This window comes from Acanthisitta chloris, unplaced genomic scaffold (assembly GCF_000695815.1).
Source record: "Acanthisitta chloris isolate BGI_N310 unplaced genomic scaffold, ASM69581v1 scaffold26059, whole genome shotgun sequence".
Classification (NCBI taxonomy): domain Eukaryota; kingdom Metazoa; phylum Chordata; class Aves; order Passeriformes; family Acanthisittidae; genus Acanthisitta; species Acanthisitta chloris.
In genome coordinates, this window is record NW_008691230.1 from 978 (window position 1) to 20,922 (window position 19,945).

Here is a 19,945-nt window from a genome sequence, read left to right on the forward strand (position 1 = left end):
GTTATCCTTGCCCTGCTGCAGCATGAGAACATCATTGCCTACTACAATCACTTCATGGATAACACCACACTGCTGATCGAGCTGGAGTACTGTAATGGTGAGATCCCTACTCCCATGTACAGACAGGCATCTGCCACATGCCTGAGTCACCCTCCTGCAGAACCTGCAGGGGGTATTCCTGAGGTGTCCTCTGGGGAGCAAAGGAATGAAAGTGAACTCTCCTGCGTAGCTCCTGAAGAAGAGATTGAGAACCCTTCTGATTTGTGCTTCAGGTGCCAAAACAAAGAAGCCCAGGAGGTAGTTTAGGCAGTAGATGATTTCCTGAGTCTTCTGAATGGCTGGTGCAGTGCAAGAAGTGGATTATTGGTTGTGTACACTTCTAGTGCACCTTACTGTGTTCTTTTAGGAGGGCAGTGGGAAATGACCATAAGGATATTTGGGTCTCTGCCAGTATAGAGTGGGGCTGTTTTTTTGGTAGTGTCTCTTAAATAGATTTATAATTTGGTAGTTATAAATCAAAGGTTAAAAATCTGGCACGCTGCAGTCAGGACTTTTCCTGGTTTGTGCTTTCAGTTTTTACATTTACTATTAAAAATCCCAAACAACAAACTCTGTCCTTCTGATGGTGGAGAAAATTTTAGAACTCCATCCAAGAGTAGATCAGATGGTGGTGTCTGGAGTTTGCTGAGGGAACAGTCCCAGCTGGGATAGAGAGTTAGAAGGATTTGATATGGAATTCTGACTAGCAGCTGCTCTTAGACAGCAGGAAGAAGAGCTCATATACAACAACACTGGAACAGAGTAGCTGCCCAGAACTACAGTGTGGTCCTATTTGGATGAGTGGGACAGCTCTCCTGGCTAGGTGTCAGGTGTATGTTCAGGACTTATGTTAAACCTTGGCTCATCAGCAGAAACGTTTTTTTGCTGGAAAAGGCTATCATCATGTTGTTACCACCTTAGATTGCTTTGACTGAAACTGGTTGAGGAGCACAAGTGAGTTGTGCAAAGTCCTTTTGAAGGGTGTCAAACACCCTGGTTGGCAGGTTGGCCAGCTGGTTTTGCTTCTCTGGTTTTTGTTCTTATGCAGGGTGGAGTCCGGTGCAAGAGTAGGGGAATGTTAGCTCTTTGATGCACCATTTATTTTAGGGGTACTCTGTGCCAGTTACTTACCTGCCCTGAAAAGGCTGCATGCTTGGGGCCACTATAAATTCTTTGGAGGGCATAGAGAAAAGCTGCACAGTGCTGATTGTTGTACACATTTGGTAATGTCTCTAAGCTGTTTTACTTTGGGGCAGTAACCAAGAGATGAGTGTATAGTCTGCATTGCCTCAATATGTCTTGAGTGGTACAGAACAAGGGACAATGTCATGTGATTTGATGTCCTGGTTATATATGTTAACATGCCCCAAGAAGCACTTACAGGTAAAATAGTGGGGACTGCTAGCCTAGCTTACTGATTTGCTTTTCAGAGAGTATTAAATGGTGGTGTTAAGGAATGATTTCTGCTTAGGCTTAAATATGCCAGTGAAGTTCTTAGATGAAGGAAGAGCTTTGTTTTGTGAGTGCCTGACCAGTTTAAGTGAAGAGTGCTAGGGGAGAGCTGTAGTGATTGGTGAGACCTCTCAGGGGATATGAGTCTTCACAGCAGTACCTGAGCAGATTATCTGCTGCCATTAACTAAGATGAACCTCTCTGTCTTTCTCACTCACTGCGTTACAGGAGGGAACCTCTATGATAAGATTCTGCGGCAGAAAGACAAGTTATTTGAAGAAGAGGTAATTTGGACTGGTTCGAGGGAGCAGTGGGGCTGGTCTGATGTTCTGGGGATCTCTCTGATTATATGAGTATTTCTACAAAATGTTTTCCATAGTGCTGGTGAGGAATTTCTGTGTTTACGTGGGGGCTGGCATCCTTCCTCTCCTGTGCAATATTGCCAGCATTTATGGATCATCAGAAACTTAACGGTTTTGCTTTTTGACTGTCTATGAGCAATATATATATACTTCTAAGGGAGGAATAGTGAAAGAGAGCTGGCTTTGGTCACCTCATCATCTTGGCAAGCATTTAACTTTAAAACCTCTTTCTGTGCTTCCTCCTGACTGATACTCAATTTCTCTCCCTTTTTAACCATTTTGTAGGGTTTTTTCAGAGTAATTTCCTGGAATCTGTCTTACTATTTGCTTTATATTATTGAAACTTATTTTCTGCTGTCTGCTTTCACCACATGCTGAGCTGAGTAGTGATTATGCTTATTTGTCTTGTATAGTGACTTTTAAGGCTTTCTGACTCATTGAGAAGTTCATATTCTGAAGTGCACAACTTAGATCCAGGTGGTCATTAGTTGTCATTCCTAAGCCTTTTCACTTACTGAATTCTGTGATGCTTGTCAGGACAGGCACTATGAATGGCACTAGAACAATCTACCTTTTAGAATATCTTTTCAGAGGTTTCCAAAGCCGAAATTCTAAATGTTCATACTCCTAAAAGGGCATCTAAATGGTACGGCCAGGTCTTCTTGCTGAGCCTTGATGTGACTGGGACATGTGGGGTTTTGTGGGTTTTTTATTTTTGTCAAGCCTCGTGTAATGCTTATGTTCCTACCTGTGCAGATGGTGGTTTGGTATCTCTTTCAAATTGCATCAGCTGTGAGCTGCATTCATCGAGCAGGAATTCTTCACAGGTACGTGTGGCATACACTAAAGCTGAGGTAACCAGTGTGTTCGTGGGTGTGAGTGCAGAACTCCTTTGCTTCTGTGTTTAAAGCAAGCACCGAGCTTCTCTCCAAAGCTTAGCTGGGCCGCCTAGATGTTAAGTGCACTTCTGTAAACACATTTTATTGGGCTAGAAACAGTCTTGTGATAAATCTTGTATTAGAAAATGGAGTTGCAGCTTTGTGAACAAAGAGTTTATGCATATAGGAAGGAAGTAAATTTGCCCTTTATTACTATTGTACGTAAATGATGTTTGATGAAGTGGGTAGGAAGAGCAGTTCCCATGGGCCAAAGATACTTCTACCTGCTCCACAATTAATAGCTTCAAGCCAGCGTGTATGTCCTTCAGTAGCTCCTGGAGGCTAGCAGTGATGAAGACTTTGCATTAGCACATTGCTGTAATATAACTCCTGTGAAGTTTTTGGCTGGGTCTTATTTCTTTGGCCTATTATTTGAGGAACTAATAGAGACTGTTAGCTGGTAGTGGTAATTTTGGCAGTGACTCTCAGATTTTAATGTGTAGCTAATTACCTTTTTCTGTTGCCCTCTTCTGTTTGGGAGCAGTAAGTTTCATGGCTTATGTGCTTCAAGGAAGCCAAGATGTTCTGGGGAAGTACTGCACACATAGACAGCCACGTCCGGCACAGTTGGATCGTGTGCGGTGCTGACTTAGGGGCAGAGCTGTGTGAGGATGTTTTCCGTAGGATAGCATCCTGGCTGCTGCCATTCTGAATCTTCGGTAATTGGCAAGCCTTGCTAATGAAGGGTTGGTGCCTTACACTCAGCAAAGTAACACTGAAAGTTTTTGACCTGAAGCAGATGTCATGTCTGTCCTGCTTTGCAGTGATTTCCTGCTTACCATTTCTGAACATGTGTGGCCCCAGATCCTTCCACAATAACGAATTGAACAGTTATTTAAATGTTTGCAGTGATTTCCTTCTGCTGCAGACATTGTCAGAGTGACCCAGGACTTTGCGATGCCCCAAGTGGATGAATGCAAAGTGCTGCTTTACTTGATGTTATCCTGATCTGCACTGGAAAGTTATTGATGGTACGTTAGGAAAAGAGGGTGTTATGAGGTGTTGGCCATGGGAAGCATATCATACTGTGGGGGCTTCCTCTCTATTTACAGCCTCTTATGTTGATCTGTGAAACTACATAGAGATTATTCTGTCTGGGAGAAAGTGTTCTCAATGAGTTTCGGAGTTCAGCATTTTTGTGGCCATCAGACTTTTGTTCTTCTGGACATAGTATATCATAGGATGATTAGGGTTGGAAAGGACCTCCAAGATCATACAGTTCAACCTTTGACCAAACACCGCAATGTCAACTAAACCATGGCACTAAGTGCCATGTCCAGTCATTTCTTGAGCACTTCCAGGGATGGTGACTCCACCACTTCCGGGGCAGCTCGTTCTAATGCTGAACAACCCTTTCATGAAGAAATTCTTCTGATGTCCAACCTGAACCTCCCTTGGCACAGTATGTGGCTGTGTTCTCTTGTCCTGTTACTAGTTGCCTGGGAAAAGAGGCCAACCCCCACCTGGCTTCAGTGTCTTTTCAGGTAGTTGTAGAGAGTGATAAGGGTCCCCCTGAGCCTCCCCTTCTCCAGGCAAACAACCCCAGCTCCTTCAGCCTCTTCTCATAGGACTTGTGCTCCAGACCATTCATCAGCTTTGCTGCCCTTCTCTGGACACGCTCCATCACCTCGGTGTCTTTCTTGAACTAAGTGGCCTGCTTTCTGGTCCTGCTGGCCATGTTATTTTTGATACAGACCAGGATGCCACTGGCTTTGGCCACCTGGGCACACTGCTGGCTCATGTTCAGCAGCTGTCAACCAGCACCCTCAGGTCCTTTTTTGCTGATCAGCTTTCTAACCACTCTTCCCGCAGCCTGCAGCACTGCATGGGGTTGTTGTGACCCAAGTGCAGGACCTGACACTTCGTCTTATTGAACCTCATACAGTTGTCCTCAGCCCATCAATCCAGCCTGTCCATATCCCTCTGCAGAGCCTTCCTGCCCTCCAGCCCATCAACACTCCTGCCCAGTTTAATGTTGTCTGCAAACTGACTGAGGGTGCACTTGATTCCCTTGTCCAGGTCATAGATAAAGATATTAAACACAACTAGCCCAAATACGGTGCCTGGTTAGGTGGTCTGTAACACTCCCACCAGGATGTTGCCTTGTTGGCCTTCCCCCTGATTCTCACCCATAGGCACTCAGACTTATCACTGTCTTTGAGCTCTGTAGATTTAAAATACTCCCTAATGTACAGAGCCATCCCACTACCTCTCCTTCCTGCCTGTCCCTTCTGAAGAGCTTGTAGCCATCCCTTGCAGCACTCCAGTCTTCCCACTAAGTTTTCGTGATGGCGACTGTGTCATGGCTGTCCTGCTGCACAGTGGCTTTCTGCTCCTGCTGTTTGCCACCCATACCGTGTGCATTGGTGTGGATGCATTTCAGCTGGGCTGTCGATGCCCAACACTGGCATGCTACCCCCAGGCTCATCTCCTAGTGAGCCTCATCGTAACACCCTTCCCCCTTCAAACCTAGTTTAAAGCCCTGTCAATCAGCCCTGCCAACTCATGGGCTGGAATCCCATGTTATGTTATAAAGAGTTGTTATGCTTAAGTTCTAGGGTGGCATCTGTTTCACACCCTCCATGTATGTGTTTATATTTGCATACTTACATATTCATATTTATGTTTTTAGTGAGCTCAGCGACTCCTGGCTCGGGTCTATTTATAAAACCAGGAAAAGTATGACCTGCTCAATGACCTTCATACTAGAAGAAACCGAGAGGGGGGAAAGAACTGTCTTTGATCTGTGGCCTTTACATAGGTGTCTGGAGCCTGAGCTTTTTAGACTGTGTTGTGTTTGCATGGGGATGTGATGAAACCTGTATAACTGCAGTTACTGCCATAGTCCTTGGGGGGGGTGTGTGTGAAAGAGAGTGCTGGCAGAGTAGCAATTACCTCATTTTCGGGGGAAAGTATAGTAATGTGTGGAAAACTGTGAAATCTGGAAATATATTTGAGTGTTTGCATTTCTTTTTCTCCTTTCAGAGATATAAAGACATTAAATATCTTTCTAACCAAGGCAAACTTGATCAAATTGGGAGACTATGGGCTGGCAAAGAAGCTGAACTCCGAGTACTCTATGGCTGAAACTGTGAGTATCTACCACCTCTGTGTGGGCCTTGCAGAAGACCAGGGGTGCTGTACATTCTTGCTGCTTGTTTTCTGTGATTTTCCTTTCCCTCTCCCCTCAATTTCCCTCAATGTTATAAGAATTGTTAAGGTTGGAAAAGACCTCTTAAGGTCATTGAGTCCAACTGTTAACCTACCACTTCTGTGTTCACCACTAAACCATGTCCCCAAGTGCTGCATCTACACCTTTTTTCTGAACACTTCTAGACATGGTGACTCTACTTCCTTGAACAGGTTGTTCAAATGCCTGACCACACTTTCAGTGAAGAAATTTTTCATAGTATCTTATCTAAACCTCCTCTGGCACAACTTGAGGCCATTTCTTCTTGTCCTATCACTTACTGCTTGGGAGAAGAGACTGACCTCACCTTGCTACAACTTCACTTCCTAACCTTATCTCACTGACACTGGCATATTTGCTGATGTGTTGCAGCCTGCAGTTATCCTTGTTCCTAGGTTACCTTTTAGACGTCTGCAGAGCAGCAGTAGACCAAGGATAGGTGCCACTGTGGGCATAGAACTGTGCCAGAGCCAATGCAGCTGCACTAGAGAGCACTGTTCTTCTTTCCCCTAGGCATGGTACTTCCAAAGGTGAATCTGTGTATTAGGAAGGCAGTGCTAGCTGAAGGTACAGAGACAGCAGTACAGTCACATGAGAACTACCTCTCCCTCTGGGCCAGTTAAACCCATTTTAACAAATTAAATTAATCTGGTCGTGCTGCTGTGCTAACAGGTACATTTTGCCTCAGCTGGATTGGAGATAGCTTGGATGTGCATGCCTGACATTGCACCATGCCATAGACATGTCTCCTGTCTCTTTAGTATTCAGGCTCTGAGCTGAATTGCAAAGAAGCAAGAAAGGCACTTGTACTGCTTATGGTAACCAGGTGTTTGGTTTATTGGTAATGTTATTGGAGGGAGGGCAAAGCTTTGTAGCAAAGATTAGTTCTGCCAGAAGGCTGTCAAGCTTGGCTTTGTTCCAGACTGACAGAAAGCATTTTTTCAGCCAGAGTTCTGACACAGGGTAAGCTGTATTGCAGGCACCTGAAGAGCTCAGCTTGGATTTCCCAGCTCCATTAATTTCTGTGGTGCGCATGAGGCTTGGAAAGGGAGCCGTTGTCTGGAGGTCCTATCTGCTAAAGGCCTTTATTGCAGTTTGGGACACAAGCCAGCTCACACTTCCCCTTACCAGGCTGTATTATTAGATTTAATGCCAGTTGTTGGTGTTCTGTTAGGATGTGTAGTTAAATACTTGCCAACCCCTTCCAGAACATGAGTACTATTGTGCAGTTGCACAGTTAGTGGCAACTCAAGGCTACTGCATAAAGCCATTGCTAGGCTGGACTACAGCAAAACCACTTCTGTTTCATCCCATTTTTCATAGCCTTATGGCTTTCAGAGAAAGTGTGGTCTGTGCTATGAATTTCCATGTTTGTTTTTGTCTGTGTTATCTGTGTTCATCTACACCTACGAGTGTTGTTTTTCCTTCTACACATATAAAATACTTTGAACTACATACTTTCAACTGTGTTTCATCCTGTATGTGCTGCCTGTGCTCTGGGCTAGTTGCTCAATTTGTGATCTAATGACCAGTGGCAGGCTGGAAGTAATTTTTTGGGAAGTGAGTGCAAAATGTTGTTGTCAGTATTTGTAATTGTAACAGTCAGTTACAATTTTGTAGAATGTTTGTGTCTTGCTTACTAAACACTGATTTCTTAATTTATCATTCTTTCTCCCATTTACCAAGAAAGATAGAGAAAATATGTCTGTCTCTTACAGAAAGCTTACATTATTCTGCATTTAAAAAAGGTTTGGGTGCAGTGTCCTAGTTCACTGTGTGATACCAACTATCTGGGCTTTTAAACCTTCCCGTGGCTAGGACTGGTGTGGCTCTGTGGCTGTCACATTCTGTAACAGGAAATGGAAGGGAAGTGGCAGATTCTGAATGTGCCCATTAGGGATCCAATGTACTAGCAGAGTCTAATGAAGGGCAGGCTTTGTAGTCCTCGGAGCTTTGCTGAGAAAGTTTAAAAGAGGGCATCTATAAATATTTTCCCTTTTTCTGAATTCTGTCTTTCTCAGTTTATTTTGCTGTCTAGTTCCCTGCGAAGGAGTGAGCTCCATTCATCTGGAAGCCTCATTCTTACATCTTTTGTGATGTTTGTTCTCTGTCTCCTCATTGTGACTTTGAGGTATTCACTATTTCTGCAGTACCTGGAAGGTCTTTTGTGTTTAGGTGCAGGGGTTTGGATTTTTTGTGCAGTGGGGGGATTTGGTTTATACCAATTGTTCAGGAAAGCCCACTTCTGAAGTGGAAGCCTTTCAGGTGGAACTCAAGCCAGCTTTCTGTGTACTGACCCAAAAGTAACCCCTCTTTGGTTTGAGACAGAGTAGCCTTTGTCCTGGCAGTATCTTGTGATCAGACAGAGTGGCTCCATAGCCGTGGGCTGGCATCTGTGTTTAGAAGCTTTGCTAGATCCCTTTTTCTTCAACCATTTATGAGGGTTTCCATATGCCCAGTGAGTACATAAGGCCCTGATTGCCTCTAAATGCAATACATTTAAGAGGGACAAGTCCCTGCTGTGTTCTTGTCACTACTACTCTGTTGAGAAGCATGTACCACATCAGGATCTGAGGAGAGAGGTTGCTAGGATCTTTTAAGAAACTTGACCACAGGCTTGTGGATGAGAAGGGAAGAAGTGTGCTTGTTGTTCCCACACCGTCAGCACAATGGTGGGGTGTGTCACCTGTGTCACTTCACTGCAGTGCTCTGTTAGAGCTGTGTCTGCCTCTGATGCTTATGGTCCTGTGTGAACATGATGGATACAGACCTGAATTGAAGGCTGCTGGATCATATCTGATTTTTAAATGTTCTTTTTCCTAGCTTGTGGGAACTCCATATTACATGTCCCCAGAACTCTGCCAGGGTGTGAAATACAACTTCAAATCAGATATTTGGGCTGTGGGCTGTGTCATCTTTGAACTGCTTACTCTGAAGAGGACTTTTGATGCTACTGTAAGTCTGCAAACCAGGATGGACTAAGTAACCTTGTTCTTTAGCACCCTAAGATTCACACTTCGTTCACAGCTGTCTTAAGTCATGTTTTTCCTTCAATGTTGTTTAAATCTGCTGCTTACATAAACAGTGGCCTGAGAATGACAACTATAGCCAGAGAAAATGCCACATGATTTCCCTTACCCTTCGTGCAGGTGCCTCTCTGGCTTCTGCCAAACCCACCCTTGCCCAGGTTTACCTGATGACAAATACAAATTGTGCTAATTTGCATCATGGTTGTGAATGAAGTATCCTTCTCTCTACAAGGAGGATGTTTGTGATTGTGTAGTCTTTTTGCTTTTTCAGCCTTACTAGGTGTGGATTTTCCGTGCAGAATTTTGTAGCAAAATGTTCCAGCCTTCAGATTTCATAGGATCTCATCCTGTTACTCTTTCTCAAAGCTTGGTTGCAAGAGTAGTCTGGTCAAGCTGGCAAGAGGAGAGTGTAAGGGAGCTTGTTTGCATATTTGATTTGCCAGCTTGTGCCATGAGATGGGAAAAGCTCTGTCTGCCATAATGCAAGATTTTGTGTGAAAGACACAATGTGAAATTAGCATACTTCCCTGACTTTCTCTCATGATGGCTATGGAGTCCCCAGTAGCTGCTGCTGTGTGGTGTTTCAATGGCAGCATGCTGCATAGAAGCCTATCCTCCCTGCACTGTTAGAGCATTTGGTGAAAAGCTGGATGTTGCTGCCAAGTCCTAGCTGTCAGAGGTACCATTTCAGCAGGCATTATTAAAAAAAAATAGGCAGGGAAGAAGAAGAATGTGTCCTGATCAGAGACAGAGGAAGGAACTAATGGTGACCTGTAGCATCTCTTCCCGCTGGACACATTGTCCAGTTAAGTTCCCTTATGACTTGTTTCTGTTTTCTGCCTAGAATCCTCTGAACCTTTGTGTGAAGATTGTACAGGGGAATCGCGCCATGGAGGTTGATTCCACTGTCTACTCCCGGGAGCTGATCCAAATGGTGAATTCGTGCCTTGATCAGGTTGGTGAAATACTTTTGGATTTTCAAACACCCCGTCCCAGCTGCCTCAGCCATGGAATTCAGGGGTGAGGGGGAATGACATGCCTGTTTCAGCATGTGGGTTGTTGATGCAGCATAATTTCTGTGAGGTCCAGGGCATCACTGAGGCTGGGCTTTCTTCAATCCTCTGAAAGCATTGTCTCAAGATGCCATTCAGTCTTGCAGGCTCTGGAGGGATGCTGGGTTTACTGTGATGACAATTATTGAATGGACTGGCAGAAGCAATTATTTTGTAATGCAGTGCTGTGGAAGTGGGAGCATCATCTCAGTACAGTTTCTTAAGGTTCTGGCTTTCTGACCGTGACACTGGCTTTGTGTGGGGAACAATTTCTTGGAAGCAAACATGGTAATAATACCTTTAGAGTACAGAAGTTCCTCCTGCACATGCTTGGCATTTATCCCTATTAATTCTAAATATTTGAATTAATTCCTTTCCCTTCTGAAGGGAACCTGGGAAGGAAGTCTATGCAGGTTTCAGTGTGGTGGTCTGGCCTAAGATTTTCTTGTAGATGATGAGTATTTCCCAGAGAATTACCTGTTGCTTCCTTCTTTTAGGACCCAGAGAAGAGACCCACTGCAGATGAATTGCTAGAACATCCCCTTCTCAGCAAACGCAGGAGGTAACCAGATGGTCTTACCTGACATCTGGATTGGTGTCATGAAAAACAGGAGGGTTTGTGCAGACTAGTAGTGGTGTTTGTGGTTTTGTACTCAAGTCTTTAAGTGAATTTAACCTGATGTGAGGCAGTTATTGAAGAACTTCATCCTCTGTGTGAGAGAAGTGTGTTCTTACAGTCTTGTCTTCTGACCTGATGCTTGGTTGGTGCATGGGTATGGTGGGAAAGGTCTCTATCTATATCCATTGTCTTAGAAGCTGCTGTATTGAGAACCTTGAGGCATTCCTTTCTGAAATTCCTTTGAGGAATGCTGGTTCATGCTCTTCAAGTCTCTGTGAATGAAAAGTCACACAGATCTTTCTATGGTAATTGGAAAAAGCCATTTTGAATGTATATTCAAAATATACATATGCAACATAGAGGCGCTCACTTTCTCTGTTTGTTGATTCCCTCTTTGGGAGAGACTTGCATTTAAAGTGGCCTGTTTTAGCTTAGTTTGACCATCAGCCTGTACACACTGTCATTTTATGAAAGTTGGACAATAATTCTGGGCTGTTTAGATCCCACATTGGTTGTTTTGGGAACAGCAGGCTTAGTCCTTTATGCCAAGATTTTTTTACTTGGTGATCAGCAGTTTTGAGTGTGGTCTTGCTGTATGCACTGTTAAAAGCCCAAATCCTGATAATATTTAGCCATTTAAGGTTATTCTTGTGCAATATGGGCATTGGTTAGCCACATTCTGGTACATCTGTAGTTTGTTGTTCTCAGCTCTTCTGGAAGTTTGTTAGCTCTGTGGTTCATTACTTCTGCCCTACTTACTGTGTATTGCTGCAAGCTGGTAAACAGCTGCCACATTTCCTCCAAGAGGGAGCAGCATTTTATTGGAAAAGAAAGCAGTCTGTGTGTGCTGCTTGTCAGTAAACTGCATTGGACAATGTTACTATTTGCTAAAATGCTTTTTCTCCTTTGGCAGGGAGATGGAAGAGAAAGTCACGCTGCTTAATGGGCCAAATAAGCGACCAAGGTAATTATTTAGACGTGTTTGAAAGGAAGTATGGAGAGAACAGCTCCCCAGAGAGGAACTTTGTCAGCCTGTGACGGCCTTAGTGGAACAGTGTAATTTAGAAGGTCCCTGAATGCTAGGAACTTGACACAGTTGTTACGTGGTTAGTGTCCCATGGTTTACTCTGCCTTTTATATCCTGTTTATATGTATGGCTGGAGCCTTACCTCAGCAGCAGGTCCTGTCCTGCTGAGGATTTAGTCTTTACAGCCTACCTGTCTGAAATGTAATGTTGATCCCTCCTTTCAGTCAGCAGGAGGAATATGACTGTCTGAATGTTAATATTAAATTAAATATCTTTCATAAAACTTAATAGATAGCAGAGGTTGTCCACAGTTCCCAGCAATCCTGTAAGCAGGGTTGCTCTGTGAAGCAGGTAGCTTGTGTGACATGTATAGCAATTTTTCTGTTGATTTGTCAGATAGAATTTGACCAATTTTTCTTCATAAACTTGGAAGTAGTGATCTGAGCACTTTACATGAAGTTGCCCCAGTTCATGGGTTGTTCACAGTTTGCTGAAAGAGCAGTTTGTGAAAATAAAACCCATGAAGGATGTCAAGAGAAAAACTGCTAGACAACAGTAGAGAAATGAGTGATGACAGTGAACACAAACTCATTGTTAAAAGCATGTGTGTTTTGTTGGGGGGTCTTGTACAGGTCAAGTACCATGAATGAGGCTCCCATTGCAGTGGTGACTTCGCGCACTAGTGAGGTGTACGTTTGGGGGGGTGGTAAGTCCACCCCCCAGAAGCTGGATGCCATCAAAAGTGGCTGCAGTGCACGCCAAGTGTGTGCTGGTAACACTCACTTTGCTGTGGTGACGGTGGAGAAGGAGCTCTACACCTGGGTGGTAAGTGAGAGAAACTGCAGGAAGGGAGTAAGGGTGGGAAAAGACAGTCCAGATCCACTGCTGACCATTCATGAGCCTGTTAGATGGGCAGGAAGCTTGGAAAGGGAGAAATCTGATTACAGTGGACACTCTGAGGCCATCTGATTTGGGGCTGACGCAAGCCTCCCAAGGCAAGTGTGTTTTTGGGAGAAGTGTTCCATTGTGACAGGAGGCATATTGGAGACTTGCTGTGCACCAGAGGATTGTAGGTGGTGGTCTCGTAGGCCCAAACACCGAGTCAAACATCTTTTCACTCTATTCCTGATTACTAGGAGTGCACTGGAGGCTTTATATTGCTCTTCTGGCTTTGTGCATTTTTGAGGAGGGTTTTCCAAGGCCAGAATGGGTAGGATGAGTGACCTTTGTGTAACATAGATGTCATCTGTGAGGCAACTTGTGGATGAAACCAGAGACATCTTACACTAAACAACTCTGCTTTTTATGATGAGTGGAAATTCTGTAGCACTCTAAGGTGAATAAAAATGTCAGCATAGAGTTCACTTTCAACAGCTGAATCCAGTTTTCTCAGGCTTATATGGTCAGGGACATGAATGTATTCTGCATCTCCAGGCTTCCATGGGCTTTTGTATTGATCATAGAGAATCTGTTAAGACAGATTAGAAAACACTGGTAGATCGGTGAGAAAAGAAAGAGATCCAAATGGGAGGAGAGCAACTTGAAGTAATTTGCTGGATGTTCCTTCAAGAATGGCCATTGAAGACTTAGAGCTGGCTATAAAGATTTTAGTTTTAGTTTCAACACTACTGGTTTTGTTTTTCCTGTGTAATTGCTAGGTTGGGCCATGTCAATGATGTTAGGTTTGTGTTACAGGTTTCTTTGCAGTCACTAGGATTTAGAAAAGCAGGTCAAAAAGTTTAAGGATGAATTTCAGTCCTGCAGCAGGGAGCAGTTTCTGTAGCCTGACAGATGAGAAAGAGCAGGGATTCCTCACCAGCTGGTGGCCTGAGACTGGATCACACCTTGTTAGTGCATAACTGCCTCAAAGCCTGTGCTGCCATTGAGAATGTTGCCTGTGTTATGCCCGTTAGCAGTCTCCTCCCTAGAGTAGCTGGCACACTTTGTCTTGCTCCTTGATGTCTTCTGTTGTTTGTTTGGGAAGCTGTAACTGTTGTCACTATCTCTGCGGTTGTGGATATGTAACCTCACCAGATGTTTCTGTCTTGCAGAATATGCAGGGGGGCACCAAGCTGCATGGGCAGCTGGGACATGGAGACAGAGCTTCCTACCGTCAGCCAAAGCACGTTGAGAAGCTTCAGGGAAAAGCCATTCGCCAGGTGTCCTGTGGAGATGATTTCACAGTGTGCATCACAGGTGAGAGCTGGAAGTCCTTTGGCTCAAAGTATTATGGATGCATTGGCATTAACAAGTCCCCTCACTGTGCTGTGCCGTGGAGGTGTTTGCCTTCACCATAAGCAGAACAGCTTTGTGCACAAAGGAGAAAGCCCCATATGTTACTCATCCCTCAGATTTGAGGATAGCATCAATGTTACTACATTGGAGAGAGATTACATCTCAGCATTTGAGATAGATCAACATTATTACACAGAGGAAGATACTGACTCCCAAGAAGGATGTTTTGCTAAGCATGTGCTCCATTTTGGTGATGAAGCATGTGTTGCCTCCATATGTGTTTGTACTAAAGACGGCAGAGCCTGAAGTTGAGAATGTTTGAAACTCTGTTTGGACTGTGTGGGGAAAGAATCACCCAGTGATAAAGGAAGGTGTGTATCTGGGATTTGCTATTTAATTCAGTGCTTGAGACCTGGTAGCTGTCTCCAGTTCTAACTCTGCTCTAACCATTATTTTAAAGATATGTTAGTTGTGGTGTTGTCTGTTATGGAAGAATTTGAATCCTGCTTTACCCACACAAATGATTCTCAGTAAGATAGTTTCAAGCTTATTTTGCCAGTGCTGGAAAATCAGAGATTTGACAGAGATAAGTTCAGATGCTCAGTGTGGTGGAGGAGTGACTTATGGAGACATAGGATCAATTTGTGGGTTTCTGTTAAAGAAAGTGGCAGGTTCAACCAAAGATTTTTTGACACTGAAATAGCTGCAGGTTGTCAGGTAAGATCATCCATCTTAACATGAACAAGAAAGGACTCCATAGTCTCCTGATGACATTCTTCTGCACTAGAGAGGATGATTGCAGAGAAGAGGTTGCTCTGTCTGTGTCCTAGGAGGTTAATAAGCCTAACACAAGCTCTGTGTGCTGACCAAGCTTCCCTTGTGTCCTTCAGATGAAGGCCAGGTGTATGCCTTTGGCTCAGACTATTACGGATGCATTGGTGTTGACAAGGCTTATGGCTCTGAAGTGCTTGAGCCCCTGCAGCTGGATTTCTTTCTCACGAACCCTGTGGAGCAGGTCTCATGTGGAGATAACCACGTGGCAGTGCTGACCAGGAACAGAGAAGTCTACACATGGGGCTGTGGGGAGTATGGTAGGTAGAGTCTCCCTGAAACCTAAAGGCACTGGGCCATGCCTGCTCCAGAAAGCAGCTGGTGCAGATATGTAATGCAGGGCCTGGCTGAGGGCTGCCTGGTATCGCCTGGGGGCAAAGAACATTGTTCCTTTGGGGCTTTCTTTCCTTGTAAAAATGGGGAACTGAAGACTGAGGCCTTAGGACTTTACTCTGGGAAGCTGTGGGGTGCTGTTTGTCTTCCCTGTCAGTAGGGCAGCAGTTCTGTGAGTGGCATTGGGTTCCCTTGAGGACTGGTGGATGTTGATGGATATAGAGGAGCAGGTTTCTGGTTCTGAAGGGAGATTCTTTTGGCACTATGGAGAGACAATATCAGTTCTTAGGGATGGGCACCTTGTGAGGCCATTTCTAACTGCAGTGTTTTCAATGATGCAGGGCGCTTGGGCTTGGATTCAGAAGAAGATCACTACACCCCCCAGAAGGTAGGGCTATGACTACTTCTCAAAATCTGCATAGGCATAAATTCAGATTACTTGCTGTTTGGAAATTCTATCTCTCAGAGGCTCAGGTGTTTTGTCTGAGGTATCATAGAGTTTGTGAGGGTTTTAACTTTGCTTCCTCGTTTCATTTTGCTTCATTTCTCCCTAGAGATCGTGGCAGAGGAGCATTCCACTTCCAAACTAGACAGCATCATGACTTGGAGCTTCATTGCTCTGATCTCCATGATGGAACTGGAAATGGCAGCTTAATGTTGTGGAAATCATATTGGGAAACACCAAGTGGCATACCTTGGGTCTGTAGAGGAAACTCGCAACAGTGCAACTACTGGAGTCTTTGAATTTGACATAATGAGTTAAAGATCAGTTGAAAGTAAAATTCTCTTGAAGTAATTGCAATACTCTAACCTATTGGGGGTTAGAAACCAACAGGGATGTGCCCGAAAGCCAAGTATCTATCATACAAATATGTTTCACACACAGCACAGACCCAGCCCTACTCACCTAACTGGGTCTGGTGCTTGTAGACCCCAGCTAGTCAGGATGCTCCTGCACCATGTTTCTGGTTCCTGTGTCACTGGTATCTGCCTTGAATTTCTGCACTGTGACAGAGTTTCAGTATGCTACCGACTTTGTGGTATTCTTATACCTTCATTCAAAATAACTGTTGGCTATTGTCAGTGTCCAGGCTAGCTGTATCACTGCTCTAACCCCATATATTTTCCATGTGCCAGCTTCTGTGTAGTAGGTGTTGAGATTTTTATTTTCTTGGGATATATTTCTTCCACATAGGTGGATGTTCCGAAGACCTTAAACATCGTGTCTGTTCACTGTGGCTGTGATGGAACTTTCCTGCTCACCCAGACAGGCAAAGTCTTGGCATGTGGACTCAATGAGTTCAACAAGCTGGGCCTGAATCAGTGTACATCAGGGATAATCAACCATGATGTAAGTGCATTTGGATCCCTGGCTCCAGGTCCCAGCAGTCAGTAGTATCTGGGGAAATGGGGATCCTGTGACAAAGCATTCATTAGGTCTGTGCCAACGTTTTAGTTCCAATCCAAGATAATGGATATTGGGATTGTGGAAAGAGGCAATTTGTTCCTCAGTGATGTGGATTCTGGCAGATTTTTTCCATACCTGGGTTGGGACCGTCTAGGTTTAATGTTGTGGTTTACCAGGACCTGCTTGAGGTAGGTCTTAGCTTAGTGTGATTTGTCACTGTGTGCTTATCCATGTCTTTTCTCAGACATACTGTGAGGTGCCGTACGCCACTTCCCTTACTTTGGCCAAGCAGCTGTCCTTCTACAAGATCCGTACCATTTCTCCAGGGAAGACACACACAGCTTCCATTGATGGTGAGCCCTGCGCATTAAGAAGCGAATGCTGGTTTGCTGAATTACGTTGTACCAACCTTGGCCTTTCAGCCTGCCCCTTGACACTGGCGGTTGTGCTCTTGGTAGCAAGGCTCATGCCTGCTCCAGGAACCCAAGATTCCTGTTACTTACAGTGATGTTTCCTGGCCAGCTGAAGCAGCACTGTCAGCCTTCTTTTCTTTTTTTTTTTTGTTGGAAGAATCACAGTCTGGGCTAGCAGAGGAATCATTTTTGGCCAAGTTAGGCTTTGCTCAAGTGATGTCAGTCAGAGGGTTGTGAGGAGTCCCAGCCCCCAGCATCAGAAAAGGGAGTTAGTGGGAGAAGGAACTGGGGGGGAGTTTCCAGGCTGAACCCATTCCTCTTGGCTGGCACTGTCCCCTTCCAGCCTGGCTGACTGCTCAGCAGAGTCCTTTCTGGTCCTGGGCTGTTGCTGCTTGTTCTCTGCATGCATGGCTGCTTCCAGTCGGGCCCTCGCTGTGACTATCTCCTCGTTCCTCCTCTCAGAGCGAGGCCGCCTGCTGACCTTCGGCTCCAACAAGTGTGGACAGCTTGGTGTTGGGGACTATAAGAAGCACCTGGGAATTAACCTGCTGGGAGGCCCCTTGGGGGGTAAGCAGGTGATCAGGGTTTCATGTGGAGATGAATTCACCATAGCTGCTACTGACGGTGAGTGGGTCTTTGCAAAGTTGTGGTGGGTTACTTTAAACCTGACCTGCTGGGTGGTTAACTGGTTCCCACTGATCATTTCCTAGACCACCCCAGCAGCACTGTGCTGGAATAAGGAAAATCCTAGACTGGGGCTGACTTGCCCTGTTAGTTGTCCCAGTGCAGTGCCAAGTATTTGCTGTCCCTGGGGCTGCCGGTTACTGACTGCTAGGTTTGTTATTGGTTTATTCTCCTACTGGCAAAATGGAGTGGGTGGATTAGGTACTTTGGGATAGCAGTTATAGCAGAGAGACTGTGATCCTTACAGCAATTACGGGCAGAGAAGGAGGGAGGGAATTGAGCCCCGTGAATCTCTCTTTCCTCAGACAACCACATCTTTGCTTGGGGTAATGGCGGGAATGGGCGTCTGGCAATGACGTCGACTGAGAGAGCTCATGGCTCAGATATTTGTACCTCGTGGCCTCGGCCAATATTTGGATCATTGCATCACGTTCCAGACCTGTCATGCCGTGGCTGGCACACCATCATCATTGTTGGTAAGTGTAAGTTTAGGATGAAGTTTTGGGATCATGGTTATGATGATGTATTGCTTGCCAGGACCTTGACTATAAATCCTGCCTGGCAGCAGGCCACATTACTGGGGGAAAATGCAGCAAACTGCTCTGAGCTATAGGCCTACAACATTGGCTTTATAAGAGTTGTCTTGCTTTCCATGTGGCACTCTAACTGAGAGCATGCTTCTGTCCTTGCAGAAAAGGTGTTGAACTCTAAAACGATCCGATCCAACAGCAGTGGCCTGTCCATTGGTACTGGTGAGTAACCTTCCCTGGGGAGCTGTGGTTTAAGTCCTTTCAGTGGTTAGTTTGAGTGGATGCAGTTTGGTCCTGCAGCATGGTTTCTCTGTGTTTGAAAGGCCTCACAGAAGATCTCAAAGGGAGGCAATCTCGTTGGTGCCATACATGGGAAGGGATGGCTCAAAACTGAGAAAGTGACAACTGAAACAGAGGAGAAAGAACATGGGTGCAGAGAGGCCTTTGAATTGAGGAACTTCAATTTGACATGGAAAAGCTGAAAGGAATTCACTGAAGGGAGCTGATAAGGGAAGAGGGGCTATGGGGCAGCTGCTGGAGAGATGGAGTCCAGTGACTTGGACCTGTGGAAAGACTGGGGCCAAGAGGCTGTAAAACGCTGCTGCACACAAGCCCTTTGGGGGAGGCCTGCAGGGAGTGTTAGGAGCTAAACTGTTGACACCACTAGCATGTGCTCTCACCATGACAGGACAGCCCAAATTTATGCATCTTCTCTGCTCCATCTGGGGGTTAGCAACAGGAATAGCAGAGGTGGGAAAAGTATAAAGTTTTCCGTCTTGTTTGCTAGTGACTCAGAGTTGCACAACTGGAGGAGGAGAGGAGGAAGATAATGAACAGGAAGCAGAAACCCCCAATCCCAGTGGAGGCTTTCGGGGCACTATGGAAGCAGATCGTGAGTTGGGGGGCTGGATCAGCACCGCCGAAGCTAAGGGAGGCAACAGTGCTGACAGCAGCTCCTGCCCTGGCTGGCTGCGAAAGGTAATGTGGTGTCTCAGAAATGCCTTAAAATGGGGATCTAGGCTGGGGGAAACCAGGTTGCCTGCTTCCACCTTTGAGGGATGCTCTGGTAGGTCCTTAGAGCTGTCCTGCACAGAGCCCTTAAGGCCTCGCTACCTTTTTAACCACAAGGGGGTGTTGGTGCATTGGTTGAGAAAGTGAAATGAGCTGCCTAAGTTGGCAGGCCTGACAGTGCCACTTTTGTGTGTCCAGGAGCTGGAGAACGCTGAGTTCATCCCCATGCCTGACAGCCCCTTTCCTCTGAGCATGGCATCTTCAGACCCCGAGAAGGAGACTCTTCCTTACCAGAAACTTCAAGGACTCAAAATGGCCCCTGAGGAACCTGTTGGATTAAACAAGCCCAAAACAGAGGCCTGGGTAATGTTAACCAAGTGAATGTTGGCTAAAAGCTCTTGGGGACCATAAATGGCAATGTTTGTATTATGGGGAGAGCTGAGAAAAGGCTGTTGGATTGGCCTAATTCATCTGGATGAGAGGAGGGCTGATGATAATCAGAGATGATTCTGCTAAGAGAACACAAGTATCTAGAACACAAAGCTGGGGCTTAGACAGATTTAAAGTAATGAGATCAGTTCTGTGGAAAAATGTGGTTAATGCAGTTTGGTAAAAAAGAGAAGGCAAGGGCCCAGAAGCCTAGCAGAAGATAGAAATTTAGAAAGCAGAATTTCCCATGAGATAGGTCGAAGAATTGACATAGAAAATAATTTTTAAAATTACAACCTGTGAGACTACTTTATTCCAGGAGTTTTTTATCCCAAGAGGATACACAGATCCCATGCTTAGGGA

At 45.1% G+C, this 19,945-nt stretch overlaps 1 protein-coding gene across 1 annotated transcript in view; it reads left to right on the forward strand.

The window, feature by feature from the left end:
- Positions 1-19,945, forward strand: part of NEK9 (NIMA-related kinase 9) — a gene marked incomplete at its 5' end in the record, with an annotated part of 21,454 nt that overhangs the window by 67 nt on the left and 1,442 nt on the right. The window contains 19 exon segments of the mRNA XM_009082163.1: positions 1-97; positions 1,720-1,775; positions 2,610-2,680; positions 5,777-5,882; positions 8,805-8,936; positions 9,855-9,965; positions 10,560-10,624; positions 11,595-11,645; positions 12,341-12,533; positions 13,760-13,904; positions 14,834-15,034; positions 15,449-15,495; positions 16,303-16,458; positions 16,760-16,868; positions 17,391-17,552; positions 17,918-18,088; positions 18,305-18,364; positions 18,930-19,120; positions 19,352-19,516. The exon segment at positions 1-97 is cut by the window's left edge and continues 13 nt beyond it. Of these exon segments, the coding sequence (XP_009080411.1) occupies positions 1-97; positions 1,720-1,775; positions 2,610-2,680; positions 5,777-5,882; positions 8,805-8,936; positions 9,855-9,965; positions 10,560-10,624; positions 11,595-11,645; positions 12,341-12,533; positions 13,760-13,904; positions 14,834-15,034; positions 15,449-15,495; positions 16,303-16,458; positions 16,760-16,868; positions 17,391-17,552; positions 17,918-18,088; positions 18,305-18,364; positions 18,930-19,120; positions 19,352-19,516 (2,289 nt within the window).